We start from the raw sequence: 19,864 nt of genomic DNA on the forward strand, positions 1-19,864 counted from the left end.
TTACAAATTTTGAGTTTTAATACTTGATGTTTTTGAAATGTTGTTTTAGAAGAAGTTGAAATGGTATGCGACTATTAGATGGTGTAAATGTTGTATTGAGTGGTCACGCTCTCCTGCACCCTTTGTTTCCATGCTAATTTAACACGTTACCTGGAAAATGAAGCTGCCTTTCCTTGGAATTACTTTTGAGCGTATGGCAGTCGTCCAGGGGAAAACACTAGAAAAACACACTGTCGTGATTAGAAGTTTATATGAGTGTTATTGTGAGAATTCAAAACTAATTTAACACATTTCAACTCCAACATGATGGAAATGTAAAATTTCTGTTCATGTTGTTTCACAGTTACAGAAGTGGCTATGACGAACAGAAGACTCTCTGAAAACTAGATCAACCAGTAAAACAAACTCGGACACAAACCAGATTAAAACAAAACAAAGTTATCTGTCTGGATGACTAATTGACTAACTATTAGTCTTGTTCTTGTTTTCTTTTTTGTTTACCAGCAGCATCAAGCTAGTTATTTTGATCTCCTCAACAGCCACATAAAAACATTCAGCAGTTGCTGCTGATTTTCAGGTGATGATACAAAAGGAACCTGGGAGGCCCCAACAAGTGTTGCTGTTGTTTCGTAATCTGTTTTACAAAAACTGAAACAGGTATCAACAACAAACACACACGTAACCCTGTGTGTCCTGTGGTGAAGTGCTTCCACCTGCTGCTTCACACCACTCACAGCAGGAAGTCTGTTTGTTTTTATTCAATTTCAAATTTCAATAGAAGCTAATTTAAAGTACACATTGGAGACTGTTGATTTAAAATAAACTCGAAATTACACAATAAAAATGTTTAATCTTTTTAGGTCCTTCCTTCGTCCCACTTCAGTTGGGTTTTGTTTTTGTTTTGTCATCTAGTCCCACTCACGTCTTTTTCACTTCCTGTTTGTCTGTATAAGGACTTCCTCCACACTCCTGCTCACTAACTATGGATTTGATTCACCTGTATGAGCTCCACTCACTCCTTTGTTCACCAGCTAGTTTGTTACACTTTTTACTTCGCAACTCATTAGTTTGTTTGTTTGTTGGACTGGACTTCCTTTGCACACTGGACTTCATCACACGTTCGTTTGTTTGATCATCAATTGGATTACTCTGTTTCACTCCGCTCTTTGTTCCCCATTTGTGAGTTTGTATTTCTTACATGCCATTGCAGTGTCTTTCGTTGTTACTTTGTGCTCGTTTAGTTTATCTTGTTGGTTCTCCGTGTCCCCTGTTTGTTTTGGCCCGATTGATTTATTAAACCTTTTTGTCTTTACTCGTTTGTGTGATCGTAACACTTACTTCCTTATAACTGAAATAAAAAAGTCTAAAAGGAATTATGTATTAATGTGTTTTTATTGTTTGAAGTTTGAGAAAAAAGTTTATGGACTAGTATTGAGTATTACTAAACTTGGCAGGGTTCTGGGTCATTAAAGAAAACCAGATGGTTTGGCCTAGGAGTCAGTATGACTCCACAACCCCACACCCACCTCTTGTCTCTACGCAGGCAATGACGCTCCCTAGTGGGGCAACGACGAAGCTACCACCACTTCTCTTACTGATTCTTGGTGAGGGCCACATCAGTGCCATCCCCAGCCTGTCAACAAGAGGGTCATTCTGTGGCTGTGTTGTTTGTTTATATTGTGTCTTTGTTGGTTTACAGCTCACATTGGAGCATTCATCTCAGGTAAGATGAGGGAAAAATGTCAGGGTCCTCCTCCTGTAAAACCATTCCTGATTGAGGGTCGTCTCATTGTTTCTCCTCTAGTTGACTTGTTAATTTCATTCAACACCAAAGCAGAAACTGATTAACAACCCCCTCTGATACTTAACTGAGCAGAGTAATATCCCAGAAGTTTTACTTGATATTAAACTATGATCAAAAACAATCATTTAGTTTTCATATTTTTACAAATAAAAAAATATGAGAATTGTTTTTTTTCTAGCAGTTAAAATTACAAGTTAAAAATGCTAATTAATTATAATAGCTAGCTCTAGTAGCTCATATTTTATATTACTATTTAGTAATCTTAATTTTTTTTTTCCTCAACAATTTTATACTTTAGATCAAATTAAATTCTACGAAATTGTCAAACAGCAGTATGAATGATGTGAATTCAGTGTTTCACATTGACAAAAGGCCAACTTCTGGGAGAAACACTGAAACGGATTTTATTTTATTTTGAAAATTAAATTTTCTTTTTAAACCATTAACTGGTAACTGTAACAATAAGGCAACTAAACAGAGGGAGGAAGTGTAACATTTGTGATAATTAGAAGGTGATGAAGGTGATGATTTGGACATTTTCTTTGTCCATAACTGTCTTTTTACATTGATCTTTCTGTCCTATACACACATCACATATTGTTTGTCTGTCCTGGCAGAGAGATCCCTCCATCTGTTCCTGCTGAACCAACCTAACACACACGTATGGAGACGTTTAGACTCACAGAATTTGGTTAAGGTTAGAGACAGAGTGACGTCTGATTAACCTTCATATTATGTTAAGGGTCAATTTAGCCCATTTCAGTTTTTTTGTTGACCAAAGTACTGTTCATCCTTTTTTATCTTCATGAAATCTTATGACTTTTCCTCATCTGGGGTCATAAAATGGTGTGTAAAAGATGGACACTCTGATGTGTCCTGGATGTGCACAGTTTGTATACAAAGGTGATGTTGCGGGTCATATTGACCCGTACAATTTTTATGCGGGTAAAAAGTTGGTCAGATCCAAAGTGAACATGTCTCTCTGATGTACTTAGTTTTGAATAGCCTCTGAATAAACATTCAGACCCACAGACCCAGGTATGTGTACAGGACAAGCTTTCTTGCCTTTGTCCTCATCACTGTTACTCATGTCATCTCTTTGAGAAGCACACCAAAAATGACCTCCAGAAGGTTTACAGCTGAAGAAGTCATATCATTGATTTTTAACTGGGATAGTGATGAAGAAGAAGGAATGTCAGAGACAGAGGACCGTTCAGAGCCTGAGGACAATATTATTGATGATCCTGACTGCCAATTTTCCTATGATGAGGAGGATTTAGAGGAGGAGTCTGCTGCCGTCTCTACATTAGACGAAAACCAATCTTCATCCACGGAGGGGACATGGACATCTAGAGATGGTATAAAATGGTCAACATCACCACACCTAAGCCGAGGCAGACTGTCATCTTCCAATGTCATCAAAATGACTCCTGGTCTTACAAGATTTGCCGTCATACTAGTTGATGATATTCAATCCGCGTTTCATATCTTCAGCTCCCCACCAATAGAGAAGAGTATACTTGCCATGAGTAACTTGGAGGGAAGGCGTGTATTTCAAGAGAAATGGAATCGACTGGATCAGACTGAGTTGAATGCTTATTTTGTAATTCTAGTGTCAGCTGGAGTTTACAGGTCAAAGGGAGAAGAAACTGCAAGTTTGTGGTATGAAGCGAATGTAAGGCCAATATTTTTCAATTACAATTATGTAATTGGAAAAGTCAAGTTCATGCCATACATCCAATCTGCAATAGATCCAGTGGATACAGGTACACAGAAACGGAAGAGATGCTAAAACAAGCACATCTTGTGTGAAATGCAAGAATTACATCTGCAGAAAGCACACAGCTACATTATGTCCATCATGTGGACAACATTGAAAATGTTGAACACTGAAAATCTAAAACTAAACTAAATAGTTTTTACAAATATTGTGCTGGAATTTCAAATTGTGTTGTACGTCAGTTTTTAAAATGTTTATCCAGTTGTTTAAACACAGTTTTTTGACAGTTCTGAGTGGATTTACACAGTGCGGGTCAAAATTACCCGCAACATCACCAATGTAATCTTTTTTCAACATAATATAAGGGTTAAACAGAAACTTCACAGAGACACAAAGTTTGTTCACATTTAACTACCACCACATTTCCTCCTCCTCAAGTGTTTATTGTTTGTTGTTGACGGTGAATCCTGTTCTCTGATGACAGTCGCTGGTTTTTACCGTCACAGAAATGATCATCAACCTCACTGATTTCAAAGGACTCAAGTCTCAAACCAGAGACCAGGTCAGAACTGATGCTCAGTGATGACATCATCATAGTCATCATCCAATCCCTGTTCAGCCTGTGTGGGTGAGGTCATCACCATGGAGACAGGCAGGTGATTTTCTAGAATCAGAGGTTGGAAAGAAAACGTATCAACAGTTAACACCTGAAGATTTGAGTTAGAGACAACTGAGACTGACTGATGAGTGTTTGGTGTCAGGTCAGTGACTGATTCAGAGAGTTACCTGTGGGTCTGTGTCGATATAAAGACACCATGAGGAGAGTGGAGATGAAGAGTGGACAGAACACCACCAGGTGGAGGACCAGTATGAACACAAGCTGGTGGGAGGTGGAGGCAGGTGGTGAGGCTGTAGTTGTAGGTTCTTCTGTAGAGAGAATCCACCTGTTCAGGTGAATGTGTGGATGAAATAAATGTTGAACTCTGAGTTTTCCTCCTGACCTGTGACGGAGATCCAGCTGGGTGGAGACTCTCCATGACTGCTGATGTGACACTTGTAGAGGCCTTCATCAGACTTGGTAACATGGTGGATGGTCATGTGACCTGTAGGCTCAGTCCTGATGAGGGAGCCATCTTTATAGAAATCAGCTGGGAGCTTGGAGGAGTTCTTTGTTTGACAGTGCAGAGTGACATCATGTCCCTCCATCACAGGGAGGACAGGACTCTGCAGGATCACTGATCCACCTCAACACAGAGACAAACTACAGCATTTCATCCATTTCCACACAGACTCATCAACACTAACGCCACAGTCTGATCTTACCAGAGACAGTGATGTTGATGATGCTACTGGTTGATCCCTCTCTGGACTCACACCAGTAAACTCCACTTTCCCATGAGAAGAAGCCATGGATGTTACAGGAGGAACCAGATTGTTCTCCCCACTCATCACACTCAGCTCTGGTTTCTCTGGTTGTATTTCTCCTCAGTGTCCATCCAGCAGAGCTGTCGTCCTCCTCACAGCTCAGAGAGACAAAGTCTCCTTTAAACCGCTGAGAACTGCTGGGACTCACAGTCAGACGAACTGCAGAGAAGAAATATTTCAAATCAAATTACTGTTGTTGATTTCTCAGTTTGTTGCAGACTGAGCACGTTGACATATTCAAGTCCTCTCTTTAACAGGTTTTAAATCTGTTTGTGTACAATTTGAAACATCTTAATTTCAGAGTAAATTTAAACTCAGTATCTACTTTTGTTTAAATTTGTATATTTAAACACATATTAGTATTTAGAGACTCACGATCATTAACACTCACATTCACACCCACTGGGAATTTAGACTCACCGAATAATGTAACACGTACGTTTTCTAGCAGTAAGGAGGAAACACAGAGGAAACCAACACAAACAGAATGAGAACTTGTCTCAGTGTTTCACAGACAGTCGGTGAGTTTCAGCCTGTGATAGAAGAAGTTCACTGACCTTGGTTTGTTGTGCAGAAAAGCAGTGAGATCACAACTAAAGAGAAAAGACACAACAGTCAGAATCTGTGACACAACAGGAAACTAAAGCAACAGAGAAACAGCAGAATCCAGTTCACAGAGAATGATCTTTGAATAAGAACAGTGATGAAGGATTATTGGTAAATGAAAAGAGACAGAGGAAGATAAAACATGACATTTGATTCAGAAACTGTTCATATTAAAGAACATTATTACTGTGATCTGTGTTAAAGACAGTTCATCAATAACGATCTCATTTCTAAATAAAAACACTAAGAACTCTGTTAAAACCATCATTTACCTCTGGATCTCTCACAAACCTACATTATTATTAGAGAGGAGATCTGAGACCAACATTTCCAGATGGATACAACAACATTAGACACAGAGAGAACTTACAGAGCAGCCACAGCAGAGATGTTTCCTCCATCTTGATCATTTCCTGGTTAATAAAATCCCCCCTCTTTCCTGTATGACTGTGTCTGTCAGGGTTGTGGTTTCCGTCCTGACTGCAGCTTAACACCCCCAAACAAACAAAAGACAAAAATAAAATGCTGCTGTCATAGATGCAGTGTGTGATTGAACATTGTCCTGATGAAATATTGAAGGACGTTCCTGAAAAAAACGTTTGGCTGGTTCACATTTTTACACTTTAAAGTTTATAGATGTAGTTATTAAAGTATTACATGATGATGATGTGGAAACACAGGTGGTAACAGTTTCTCTTTCTTTAAGCAGCAACAGGTGACATCCTGTGGTGATGTTATCAGTTGTTGAACAAAGTGAAGCTGCTCTGTTGGTTCTGAGGAGGTGAAGTGTTTCCACCTGCTGCTTCACACAACTCACAGCAGGAAATCTACCAGGAAATGTGGGCAGTGTGTTTTTATTAGGTTTCAAATGTCATGTCACATTTAGTTTGAAATAAACTCAAAATTAAACAATAAAAATGTTGAATCTTTTATGTGATTGTAGATTTGCTCCCAGACATCAGTAATACATCAGTATCTCTCCGGAATTGTGGAGTAAAGTTTAATTAAATTTAATAAACATCCCTGATTTCATCCACTTCATCTACTGACAGCTGGTTAATCTGAAATGATTCAGTCCTTTATTAACTGGTTCTATTTGATATGGTACACATACAAAGTAGACTTTAATGACAACACTGGTAATGTACTTTAGTACAGTTGTTACTTCCTGGACCTTTATTTATCGACTTCATTAAAACTTAATGATGTAATGTTACAGCTTCCAACTGAAGTGGTTAAAGCTTATGTAGATTAATTATTATGGTATGTTACATATTACTTTACATATATATGTGTGTGTATAACTCTCACGCACAGTGAGAGTAGTTTTAAACACACAAACAAACTAAATAAATAAGTATATTAAATTAACTTTGACTGTTTTCCTTCTTTAACTTCTAAATGTATAAACTTTATCTTTTTAAATGTATAAACGTAATATGGTTGTTATAAGTATATATAAATCTAAACCAATACCTGAAGATAACCCACAGTTCAATTGTGTGGCAGCAAGTGCGGCCATCACACCATACAACATTGGCAGATCCATCACTGATGAGAGCAGGTTCACTCTCAGCACATGTGACAGAGACGTGAACAGTGTGGCAAAGCTGTGGAGAACTTCTGCCAGTAACATTGTTCAGCATGATCGGTTTGGTGGTGGGTCGGTGATGGTCTGGGGAGGTCTATCCTCTTGATGAAATCCTTGGACCCACTGTCAGACCCTACACTGGTGCAGTGAACAGATGGAAAAACTAGAGTAAAATCAGCAGTTTAACTAGTGATGTTTGGTTGTTCGTTATTAAAATAAGTGAGTAAAAGTTAATGTTGACCAGTTTTTCCTACCTGCAGCTCAGTTCAAAGATCCAACATGTGTGACAGTAACAACTGTGGAGTCTTGGTCCATGTATGAAGTACAGTTAATTATTCAAGTAATACAGTTCCTGATGCTGTGTTTAGCTGCAGTAAGTTGGGATGAAGAACTTGAGACTTGCTATTTGGTTCAGTCTCTTTGTCTCCACTTGGAAAACAAAATTAGAAAAAGGAAACCGGAAGACGGAACAAGTAGCTTGACTTTCACAATAAAACACCCAATAGCATTTGTAGTGTCCAGCAACATGTTGTTGAGGAAAAGTTAGTCTGTATGTGATTAGAAGAAGAAAGTAGTTTAAATTCACTGTGCATGTAGAAAAGAACAGATTCCAGCTGTCACTGGATGAAAGGTGGTGTACTGTACCACGTCACTCAATGTCCATATTACTCATTATACATCCAAATTAGTCATTGTATATACATAATGAGAGTTATCCTTTTACATTTATTTTGATCATGAAACCACGTAACTTAAAGTGACCCTTATGAAACTTGCCTTTGCCCTCTTTAGACAGTGCACCAGACTTTTATCTTAGGGAGTCAGACAGGATGTCCTGGCATGGAATTGACCTTGAGACAAGAACCAACTGTAATGTCTCACAGACAATTATCATCTATTCACCTCTCCCTCCCATCTGAAATCCATAAAAACAACTGTATGTGTTAGATTCTTTCAGTATTTCTGTCAGTCTTGTGTTGATGTATTCATGCTCTCTGTGTAAGCAAAAAAAACTAATGCCTTATTAATCTCATCGGTGGTCCTGAGAAGTTTGTTACAGAAGTTTTTCAGTTTTCTTTTTCAGGTTTAACACACTACAGCTTTGTCGTGTTTGTTGACTTCACAAGAGTCAGTTCTTCATGTTGTGTTAAAATAGTTAAACACTGGTTGATTAAATCACTTCAGGCTAAATAGTGTCTATTTAAAAAGTTCCCTGATTGTTTTCAGTTGATGTCTTAAAAAGAAATCAAATCGTAAAAAACAATTCAACAATATGATCACACAAAACATTTATTAGCAAAAGGCAGGAATTAAAAATAAAATCATAAAACATAAAAACAGTGTTTCTCCCAGAAGTTGATTCTACCTGTGATGGTGTCTGAAGGTCTGATTTACTACTGTAGACCTACACATAGCTGAACCAATCAAATACTGATGATCTTAACACATTATTGACATGATATGAACATTTTAACTGACAGATTCAGAAGATAATTAAAGATCATCAGGTTTCTATCCAGCAACAACAGCACGTTTCATTTGTCCTGTCATCAATTTAAAACACTGAATTCACATCATTCATGCTGCTGTTTGAAATTTTAGTAGAATTTAATTTGATCTAATGAATTTAATCAAATTTAAAAATTAAAAAACAGACAAATGTAATAATACATTTTAAAAATAACAAACACAATGAGTAGAATATTTTCAATGCATTTCACAAAACAAAACTAACAACATATATGAACTTCATCTTTTCTAACTTTAAGATTACTGATGCTAATACAAATAATATGAGCTACTAGAGCTGACTATAGTTATACAATAGCAATTATGAAAAAAAGAGATTTTAACAAGGAAAAAACTGATGCACAGTCCAGATCTGGAAGGACATAACATCATCTGTTGTCTCATTAGGAGCATGTCCTGATGTTGTCAGTCGTGTATACAAGGACATAACAGCTATTGAAAATCATTTGACTTGCTGCAATGACATTTCAACAAAATGGACAAACCTCCCACCAGATGTTTTTCACTTTGGTTTTGAATGTGTCTTTGAATTCAGTCCTCTGTAGGTTGATAACTTGAATTTCCATCAAACAATGTGGCGTCCTGTTGTTTCTTACAACCGAGTCAAGATCAGTGTAAAAATCCAGCATGACCTTTTTACCCATTGAGTTCTGATGGATTTTAAAAGTGATCCATCATTTTTTTCAGCAGTTTAGTTTGAGAGATTTTAAATTTTACTTATGGAAAACAGACTGTATTACTGAGAACTACTGAGTTTTCATACAAACTCTGAACAGGCTGCAAAGTTTACATTTGTTATGGGGTTGGAAGACAAAATTGGTGAGGATCCATAAAAGGTGACAAAAAAAAGTGTGGCGCAGACTCTTTAATCCTCCAGGTAAATGTATGATTACAAAACCTAATTCTGAGCTGATACAAATGTTTTCTCAGATTATTTGCACTTCTGTTCATGATGCTTTAATGAAGAGGATCTGCTTAAGATCTTCCCACATTGCTCACAAGGGTAGATTTTTTCTTTAGTGTGGATGTTTCTATGAACCTTTAAACTTCCTAGGAGAACAAATGTTTTCCCACATTCCTCACATCTATATGGTTTCAGTCCAGTATGTGTTCGTTCATGTCTGTTGCGCTCTACTAAAGAAGTGAAAGTTTTTTCACAGTGTCTGCACTGGTATGGTTTCTCTCCACTGTGAATACGTTTATGAATTGTTAGACCTCCTGAATCAGTAAAATCTTTCCCACACTCGTCACAGTGATAAGGTTTCTCTCCAGTGTGAATGAGAAAATGACGTTTCAGGTTACCTAACAGAGAGAAAGCTTTACCACATTGATAACAGCTGAACGGCTTCTCTCCAGTATGAGTACGTTGGTGGGTTTTTAAGTGTCCTGATGTTGAAAAGGTTTTCCCACATACATCACAGCTGTATGGTTTCTCTCCATTGTGAACTCTCTGATGAACTTTTAATTCTGCTGCTGTTACGAAAGCTTTGTCACACTGATCACAGCTGTATGGTTTCTCGCCACTGTGATATCTCTGATAGTGACGTTTTAGCTGTCCTTTTGATAAGAATGCACTGCCGCACTCCTGACACTGATGCGGTTTAGCTCCAGTGTGAATTCTCTTGTGTACATTTAGTGATTCTACTGATGTGAATGCCTTACCACACTGATCACAGCTGTATGGTCTCTCTCCAGTATGAACTCTCTCATGATTCTTTAGTGTGTATGATGAAGAGAATTCTTTGTTACAATAATGACATTGTTTCTTTGCGTTTCTGTGTTTCTAGAATGACAGAGAGAGAAAATTTAAGGTTTTTTTAATGGAGATAATAAAAAATGCAAAGTATGTGAGATATAAGAGATTTAAATACTCACTTTTTGGGGAGAACTCATCCTGCTTCTTTCTCAGTGGCACCAGATTTCACAAAGCTGTCCTGATGTCAGACAAAACAATGCTCGTCCTCACCTGAGATGAATGTGATCTGTGAACCAACACACAAGACACAAGATAAGACAAAAAACACAGCTACAGAATATCACTGACTCAGCAGATGAGGATCTCTGTAAGTAATTGATCCAGCTGATTACTGACAGCTGACTGTCACAATGAACAAATCATTTATAGAAACTGGAGACTTGGCAGTATACACAAATGAGAGAGCTACAGATGTAGAAATTATCTTTTCTGGCTTGTCAATCCACATGACCTGCCTTGGCTTCCCCAGACTCTAAATGTTTTGTCAGAGCAAAACCACAGGGTCAATAATAAGCCAGAAAATGACAAGAACAGGTTCTTCAAGTTGAGAAACTCACTGAAAATTGTCAATGACCTAAAAGTAATATATGAAAGAAATTTCAGGCAATTTGTTCCAGGTAAGCTGTACTCTACTGGTTAAAGGTATTTGTACTGGGTGGGGTGGACCTCTGCATAACAAAGAAGAGAAACTGCTTCCTAAAGTACCGTCACTAAGACTTTAATGAAGGAAGAAAAGAAAGAGGAAGAGAAGGAGAACAGTGAAGAGAAGGTGGTGTTACAGATTCAAACCTGTGCTACCCAGGACCTCTGGACTGGAGACTTTAATTTATGTTCATGTTCAGTTTCATTTAGAAAGTTTCATTAGAAAATGGATTGACATTCTTGTTTTCTTGTCAGTCTATTCTGATTTTGAAGTGTAGCTGTTTTCTAACAGTAAATTTGTTCTGCTGTCCACTACAGTGGACATGCTGTAAAATATCAAATAATAATATGTCTGTGAAGATTTTCAGTCCTCCAGGTAAAGTTATCTGGAAGTTGAGTCGTGACAACTTTACGTCTTTCTTGTTAGGTTCAAATGTTTCACTACTCATCAAAGTCGCTTCTTCAGTCTGAGGAAAGTTGGTTAGAGACAAACAACAAACCCTTCAGGCTGGAAACCAACTAGTGATGTCTGTCTGACTTCACCTGATCTTGTTTTGTTGTGGAAAAAGATCTGGAAAAAGACTGGATCAGACCAGTTGAATCTGGTTTGATCCAGTCAAGTGATTCACACTAGAGACCGAAGCAGTCAGTGCTTCAAAAGTCATTGGTCCTGTGTCTTTTTCAACACCAAAGTAAGATCAGGTGAAGTCAGACACACATTCAACAGGTTCCTTGATGTGTATTAGCACTACAGTATATAGCCACTGTAAATAATGCACAACATGTTTCACCAAGAACACCTTTTACCAACAACTACTGACTAATAATCAACTAATCTTTACAAACATGTATGAACATTATTCACAGAAACTCTAGTTACACTCATCACATCATTATAAAGACGCTGCTTTTACCACAAATCTTTGAATGAATGAACCCATTTTCAAGACAATTGATGAATTGATTCATTTGAACATAATTAAAACAACCTGGAAGAAACATTTTTCTTGGTTTTCAGTAGTAAATATATGTCTTCATAAAATAAAGTTAAACATTAACAGTGAAAACAAAGACACGGTTACACTGTTATGAAAGGAAGCGTGGAAACTTTGGTTTCTTTAAAGAGCTGTAGAGTCCAACAAAAACACGTAAAACCCACGATTGTTGCTAAAACTGAAATAACTCAGTTTAGTTTCTTTGAAATATAAGTTTAAAACTATCATTTAGTACTTTTAACTACGTTTTAACGACGTAAAAACGGGAGAACCCGCATGGACTCACCTCAACTCAGAGACGGAGGAAAACAGGAAGTATCCACAGGAAGTGACATCATCGGGTCATAGGTCACGCACAGATAATCAGTTAAGACAATAAAAGCTCCTTCAAAATAAGATTACAAATACAGTCCACAAAAACAAAAAAACATACGTGTAGATGTAGTAGAGTGACGTTGTTGATGTTGTAATGATATTCATTCTGCGTTATACAAAAAGTCTACTTGTTTAATTACGTTTTATTTTGGCGGGTACAGGGCAAGTTCCAGTTTCCTGTTTTCGGTTCTGTCCGACTTGATCCCACTTGCTCTGACGTCATGCAAACGTAAACGGCGATAATCTCGTGACACTGAGGTGGCCGGTGTTATGCTAGGGTTTCCATACCTGCCGAGATCTGCATCCCCCACTCTAATCAGGGAGGAGGATGTAGATCTCGACAACTCCGAGTTGCCAAATATTGCACCCCCTTCCCTTGTTAACTGTAAGACACGTTACCAAATGCTGTAATTTGTCCATCTTTTAGATTATTTTATGCTGACAGTGAAAATTCACGTGTGTGTGTCTCATTACCAAACAACACAACGTAGACAAACTAAAATACCTCAGCAGGATAATGTTTTTATACTAAAGGGACTAATAATATTAACCTATCTTTTATGAATTAAATCAAATGGCTTAAAGGAAAACAACATGTCTCTGATACTGTATGTGTGAGAAAAATCTGATATTTTTGTGAATAAAAGTAAACAGAGAAACAATAAATTAACATATTTGTATGTTATTTATTTAAGTCCAACGTCTGATCCTGGCTTTGACGTCTGTTAAAAAAAAAAAAACTACACTCACAGAAGATTAAACATGTTTACTGTATAAATTTAGATTAATACAGAAAATCCAACATTTGTGGTTTGAATTTTGTTTTAATTAATAAAAACTTTAGTCAATAATTCCTGGTAGATTTCCTGCTGAGAGTTGTGTGAAGCAGCAGGTGGAAACACTTCACCTCCTCAGAACCAACAGAGCAGCTTCACTTTGTTCAACAACTGATCACCACAGGACACACAGGACGTCACCGTCATCATTTACCTGTTATTATATTAATATATTTATTTATTTATTTTACCTTTAGAGAACAATTGACAACAAGTTTAATGAACTGAAACATTTCTTGGTGAAGGAAAACACAAAACCAGGTGAAGTTTCTAACGAGTTCTGTTTTCAAACTCATCATCATGTAGTGTTTTAACATTTACATCTATAAACCTTAGAGTGTAAAAATGTGAACCAGCTTATCTGCTGAATTAGCACCTACAGAATAAACATCATCTGGAAAAACTCCATCAATGCTGGAAGATAGATCCAGGTTTCAGTGCAGATGCTTCATCCAGACAATGTTTTTTTTAGGAACGTCCTTCAATATTTCATCAGGATGATGTTAAACCACACACTGCAGCTATGACAGCAGCATTTTATTAGTCTCTTGTGTTTTTTAGGAGGTTTTAAGCTGCTGTGGTGGGAAATTAAAGGGTTCTTCCTCTAACCTCATCTACACTTTCCCATTGGACAATGTTAAACAGAAAAGTTCATTAAAATGTTAAAGTTTGTAGAAAAGTCATTGGAACTCCATCAAGCAGCCTGTTTGACCTCCATAGGAAGCAGCTGCTGAACAAGGTTCAGTCAATACTGTCTGGCAGCTCCATCACCTACACTCTGAGATCTGTGTTCTTTCAGTATGTTCAACATAGTCAACATAAAGTGAATAGTTTGATGTTTTCTCTGTGTCACTATGCTGTTACAAAAATAAGTGAAACTCATATAGAATCAGCATTATTACTGATGTTGTGATAATTTATTTATTGGATCATATTATTCTTGTAGATGTTGTTTAATTCTCATCATTGTTGCTTCATTAATGGAGGCTGGTCATTCAGTAGGTGCAGACAAACTACAAGACTCAGCAACTGCAATCTGACTCCAAGACAGGTTGAGCTGGACAGACTCTGCACAGATTCAACCCAAATCTAGATCTAATTTGAAGTTGTTAGATCTGCAGTGTTTGCTCACAGAAAGTCTGCCCAGCTTTAATTTTACCACTGGAACCTATTCTTATCCCATGGTGTGTTTAGTGAAGTGTAATCTTGACAAACAGCTGTTTAAATCTCATGCAAACGTTGTTCCGGTATCTGCAATGAAATTAAATCTGGCATGAGAACATCCCTGGTTCATTTAGGCTGAGCTGATAAGAAAATCATGATCATTATATTTCAGTGGTTATCTGTCTGTTACATTTCTTCCTCCAACTCACATCACACCAGACTAAGTTGTTTACTCTGAATAGTGATGCTACTTGCATCGCCTGGCTACTTGTCACACACTGAAACCCTGTAGCAGCGCTGATATGTACTGTCTGGCACCTGTCCAACCACAATTTCCCCAAGGGCATCAATAAAGTATGTTATTATTATTATCATACATAATCTCCATTTAATCATTTAACAGATGCTTTTACTTAATGTGACTTACAAGCTACAAGATAAAATCAGGGTCGGGATAAAGACCCCTACGGGAGGTGGGCCATGACTGGGATTCAAACCACAGTCTGCTGCATGGTGGTTGGCGATCCTACTACACCATCTAGCTGCTATTTAACATTTAGTAAAAGGCTGCAGACACTGGAAGTGAGTCCTACAAACAGACTTGGCTCTTTTAAGGAGAATATACTGTCTCATGTTTGTTGTGCATCACTGTCCACACTCAACCATCAGGTCATAATAAGTACATTTTATAAAGTTGTTATTTTATAAATTAAAATTAAATATTTTTAGCCCCAGATGACAAAACTAATCTTCTCTTTGGCTTCATTGAAGAGTGAGATAAGTGAGTAAGAGTGGTGAGATAATAGACCTACTTATTTAGAATTTTAGGGTTTTTTCCCAGTCATATGCTTTCTTTTCTTTACCAGGAGTGGGTGTGGATGTGATTGTTTCATTGTTTACTTGACAGATTTCAAACTTCTTGACTTTCTCCATTGAGGTGTGTAGAGAACAGGCAGCAGTGGTAACAAGAAATATGTCCAGTTGACAACTTCCAACTTCTCTTAATGTTAACTAACTTGTTGTGTTGCTTTGGCTGCCAAACAAAATATTTTACATTTTCCTTCTCCTCTTATGTAGTCTGCTTTGGATAAAAGCCAAGTGACTAAATACAAATAATTTATTATCTCATCAAAGACAAATAAAAATACTTTATCTCCTTATAAAAATAGGATTTTGGAAATGAACACACACTTTCAGAGATTAATACAATTTTCATATCTCGTGTAGATGAATTTGTGTATCGTCTATTTAAACTTTTTTATGAGCGATTGTGCCAGATTGGGCTGATTTGTTTGGTGTGGTTTTACATGTATGTTGTGTGTGGATACAGTACTGTATGTGGCTTCTGCAGATTAGTTTCCCTTTGAGATAATAAAGTGAAGTGAAACATTTTTATTTATGGTTAAAGTTACTTTTGTGACAATAAAACCACACTGGTATTCAGATTTTTAATGAGTCATGAAAAATAATTTTAATGACTCATTAAAAGGCTTATTTATTTGTGAGGAAAAGAAAAGAGTCCCTTAGTTTGATTATTATATTCAATACTACTAATACTTACTACTTTTTTATTGATGAAGACATTTTTCAAGGATGATAGAGTCATGTTTGTTTTGCTTTTTTTTTTAAATATTCTTTCAAATTTAGATGCAATTTGAACTCGTTTAACTTGCAGTGTCAGCTCCTGCAGTGTTTGCTCACAGAAAGTCTGGTCAGCCTTAGATTCCTGTTACCCATGGAACCTATGTGTTGTTTTATAATAAATAATAAATGTATTTATAGAGCACTTTTCTAAACATATGTTACAAAGTGCTTCACAAGACAGACAAGAAACACATGTAGCCCAACAAGATCAACTTGAGCAAGCACTAGGCAAACAGTGGAGAGGAAAAACTCCCCCTGGGGGAAGAAACCTCCAGCAGAACCAGGCTCAAGTTAAACGGCCATCTGCCTCGACCGGTTGGGGAGCAGGAAACAGCTATACAAACAAAACAATAATACAAACAACTACCACATCGGTCCTTGGGGAGACCAGTTCCAACGTAAAGACATTGTAATCTAATGGAGAGTCTTCCCAAGGACAGATTTGTTTTAGCTTACAGAAGATCGCAAAAGGCTCGCCGGTAGAGGTATGTTTTAAGGAGAGTTTTAAAAGATGTTACTGAGTCAGCTGATCTTATATCCTCGGGTAAGCTGTTCCAGAGTTTAGGGGCTCTAACTGAAAAGGCTCTGTCACCTCTAGTAGTCATTCTGACATTGGGGACATACAGAAGATTTCTACCAGAGGATCTCAGGCTACGTGCAGGCTCATAAGGCTTTAAAAGCTGGGATAAATAGCTGGGGGAAAGGCCATGCAGAGCTTTAAAAGTTATTAATAAAATCTTAAAATCAATCCTAAAAAATACTGGCAGCCAGTGTAAGGAAGCTAATACAGGAGTGATGTGATCATATTTTCTTTTTCTAGTTAAGAGTCTTGCAGCTGAATTCTGAACAATCTGGAGCCGATTAATAGATTTCTGGCTGAGACATGTGAACAGACTGTTGCAATAGTCAAGGCGTGAGGAAATAAATGCGTGTAAGATTACTTCAGTGTCATGAAAAGAAAGAATTGAAAGAATTGACACATTAAGTAGGCTATATTTTTATCCCATGGTGCGTTTAGTGAAGTTTCATCTCCACAAATATGTGTTCCGCATCTCACATCACACCAGGCTAAGTAGTCTACACCGAAGAACGTGCATCATACACAATTTAACATTTAGTAAAAAGCTGCAGACACTGGAAGTGAATCTTACAAACAGACATGGCTCTTTTAAGTTATGTTTGTTGTGTTGTGCATCACAGTCCACACTCAACTATCAGGTCATAAAAAATAAAAATTGTTATTTTATTTATAAATTAATATGAAATATTTTTAGCACTATACACAATAAAAAATACTCTTCTCTTTGGCTTTAGTGCTTACTTGACAGATTTAATTCATTTCAGCTGCACATTGTTATTGATTTTCTCCATTGAGGTGAAGCAGCAGTGGTAACAAGAAATATGTCCAGTTGACAAATTCCAAATAACTTCAACTGGTTGACTTGCATTGTATGAATTTTCCCTTGACAGGTGTGTCATATGCTCAGAGTGAAGGCCCTCGCTTACGGCAATACCACTTGTCTGACAGAAATTTCCAATGAAAAAAAACGCAGGTGATGAACTAAATATTAATAAAACAGAAGCCGTTTGGAGCAGAGTGTGATATTAACATCCAAGTAAAACAAGAAATTAAAGTTCTGGGTTTAATTCTTTTTAATAAGGAAAGTAGTGAAAGAAACTGGGAAAATAAATTGTGTGAAATTAAATAAGAAGTTAAGAAATAGGAAAATAAAAATACCCACTAAAAGCTTTCCTCCTCTCCAAACTCCTGATTATAGCAGATATAGTCCCCCCAATTAAATCTGCACCAACTAACCTTAAGAAACAATGTGTAGACTTAGTTTGGGGAACCACAAGAGAAGTCACCAAAAGAGAAATGCTCTACTAAAGTAGAAAATCTGGAGGTCTAGGCTCAGTAGATCTAAAACTAAAGTAAAAGACCGACCTTATAATGAACGTCTCAGCAGCGAACTCTCGTGACCCCTCTCGGCTCTTTGTGGCAGAAGAGAAGACACAGAGCACGACACGGTCCACAGTATAAACTAATATATGAGACTTTATTTCACAATATTAGCACTCACACATTTTATGGACCATGAGAAGAAGTTGAAAGATCAATTTAATGTAAAAAAAGATTTGAAATATGGAGGGTTAATTAGTTATAAACATGTACAAGGAGCACAGGGAAAGAAGCAGAGAAACGCATCTGTCAGAGAGTATGAGAGATGATAAGTGTCAGCAGACTTCCTGTCAGAGCAGTAGTTTCACGGAGCTGTTACGTAACAACTAACTAAATTATTAAAATGAGATGTATGATAGTCATAAATCAAACTAAAACAAAGTAACAAGATCTGTGCATGAGCAGATGTTTTTGTGCATTTCTCTTAATGTTTAAATATAATTATTTGCATTACCCTTGAAATTAGATAAAGGCTGGTTAAAAGAAAAATGAGATGGTGGTAGAACGAAAGGTGGTTTTGACAGATTGGCAAAAAAATAAATTTACTGTATTTTAAACATTTATATAAAGTAATGTTTAACTAGCGACTGTTTAAAATGATGTGGTCTCTAACTAAACTATTGAAAAATATTAAATCTTAAATATCTGTTTCTGCAAAAAATGTCAAGCCAATCTCATTAAATTTCACTTGACAACTATGATGACTAAAATACAATAACAGTTTTCATTAACAGTGAGGAAGTTAAAGTAAAATGGCGTCAACACTATGCAGGAAGAAATACTCTGAGATTTCAGAGTGTTCCAGTGTTCTTCAGCACGTACTCAACAACCATTCTCAGATTAAGATAATAGAAACAAGCTAAACCTGTTGTGCATATCACCCACAAAGGAGTACTCAATGTCTGATGAGACAATACATGTCTTGCAACACTGGGGTTTAGGAGAAGTGAGTTAAACTATTTGACTGACAGTTTTATTTTATTTTGTTTTTCAGTCCTGTGAGGTTGATTATACTGGGACGTCTTATTTATAGAAAAGAAACAAATTAACGTGCATGTTCTGAGTCAGCAAAATGACAAGTTGATACTCGACATATCTGGGGTTTATTAAAGAAAACTACAATTTGTCTCTGTCTTTGTCTCAGATAGTAATGTTGCCTAAATCTAACCACTCATTGGACTCAAAAAGTCCCCAGCATCAAACTTTATTAGAATATGATTCTTATCTTCATCATTCTGTTTACCTTTCCAGGTCTCTTTCAAGCCTCCAACAATCTTCATTATTTATTTATTTAGAAATAAAAACCACGTGGCAGCAGTGATGATTGATGTCTTTAATAACTTTTAATACAAATTAAACAGTTTTTAGAAATGTTTGTTGATTTTCAATTAATCACTAAACTCAAGTATTGGGTCATAAAAAAGCCAATTGTAAAATATTGTTACTTTATAAATTAAAATTAAATAATTTTTCCACAGATCAATAACTGAAGGCAGACAGTATGTGAGTACACACCAATACACAATACAAACTGCTGGGTAGTGAATATGGTTAGTAAGGCATAATACATAGAAATGTAAATATCCTATGGAATGGAGCATGTGCACGTGTTTATGTCTCATAAGTATAAACACAGATACAGGGTTAGCAGGAATGCAGCTCTATGAAGCAATATAGCTGTATAGCTTTTTTAAACAGGATGCAGTAAGTCCGGGTCCAGAAAAACAAATCCATCTGCTTCCCATTCTACACAGTATGGAAACCTATCTAAAAGATTGGAGGATACTGGAATCCACTGTTATTATTGAAAAATTAA

General features: G+C 36.8%; 1 protein-coding gene and 1 long non-coding RNA gene across 2 annotated transcripts; both read right to left on the bottom strand.

Annotated features, from left to right (window-relative positions):
• Positions 1–4,733: 4,733 nt before the first annotated feature.
• On the bottom strand, positions 4,734–5,951 carry LOC113168603. The gene is made up of 3 exons (XR_003299490.1): positions 5,926–5,951; positions 4,848–5,542; positions 4,734–4,768 (listed from the first exon to the last, which is right to left on the bottom strand). It is a non-coding gene; the product is annotated as an uncharacterized LOC113168603 (long non-coding RNA).
• A 2,469-nt stretch (positions 5,952–8,420) lies between these two features.
• LOC113168267 (gastrula zinc finger protein XlCGF17.1-like) lies at positions 8,421–12,403 on the bottom strand. Its single transcript, XM_026369278.2, has 3 exons — positions 12,356–12,403; positions 10,552–10,658; positions 8,421–10,459 (listed from the first exon to the last, which is right to left on the bottom strand). The coding sequence occupies exons 2-3, from the start codon at positions 10,567–10,569 to the stop codon at positions 9,608–9,610; spliced, it is 870 nt and encodes a 289-aa protein (XP_026225063.1). The 5' UTR covers positions 10,570–10,658; positions 12,356–12,403; the 3' UTR covers positions 8,421–9,607.
• Between the last annotated feature and the right edge of the window lie 7,461 nt (positions 12,404–19,864).

Source organism: Anabas testudineus, chromosome 18 (genome assembly GCF_900324465.2).
Source record: "Anabas testudineus chromosome 18, fAnaTes1.2, whole genome shotgun sequence".
NCBI lineage: Eukaryota > Metazoa > Chordata > Actinopteri > Anabantiformes > Anabantidae > Anabas > Anabas testudineus.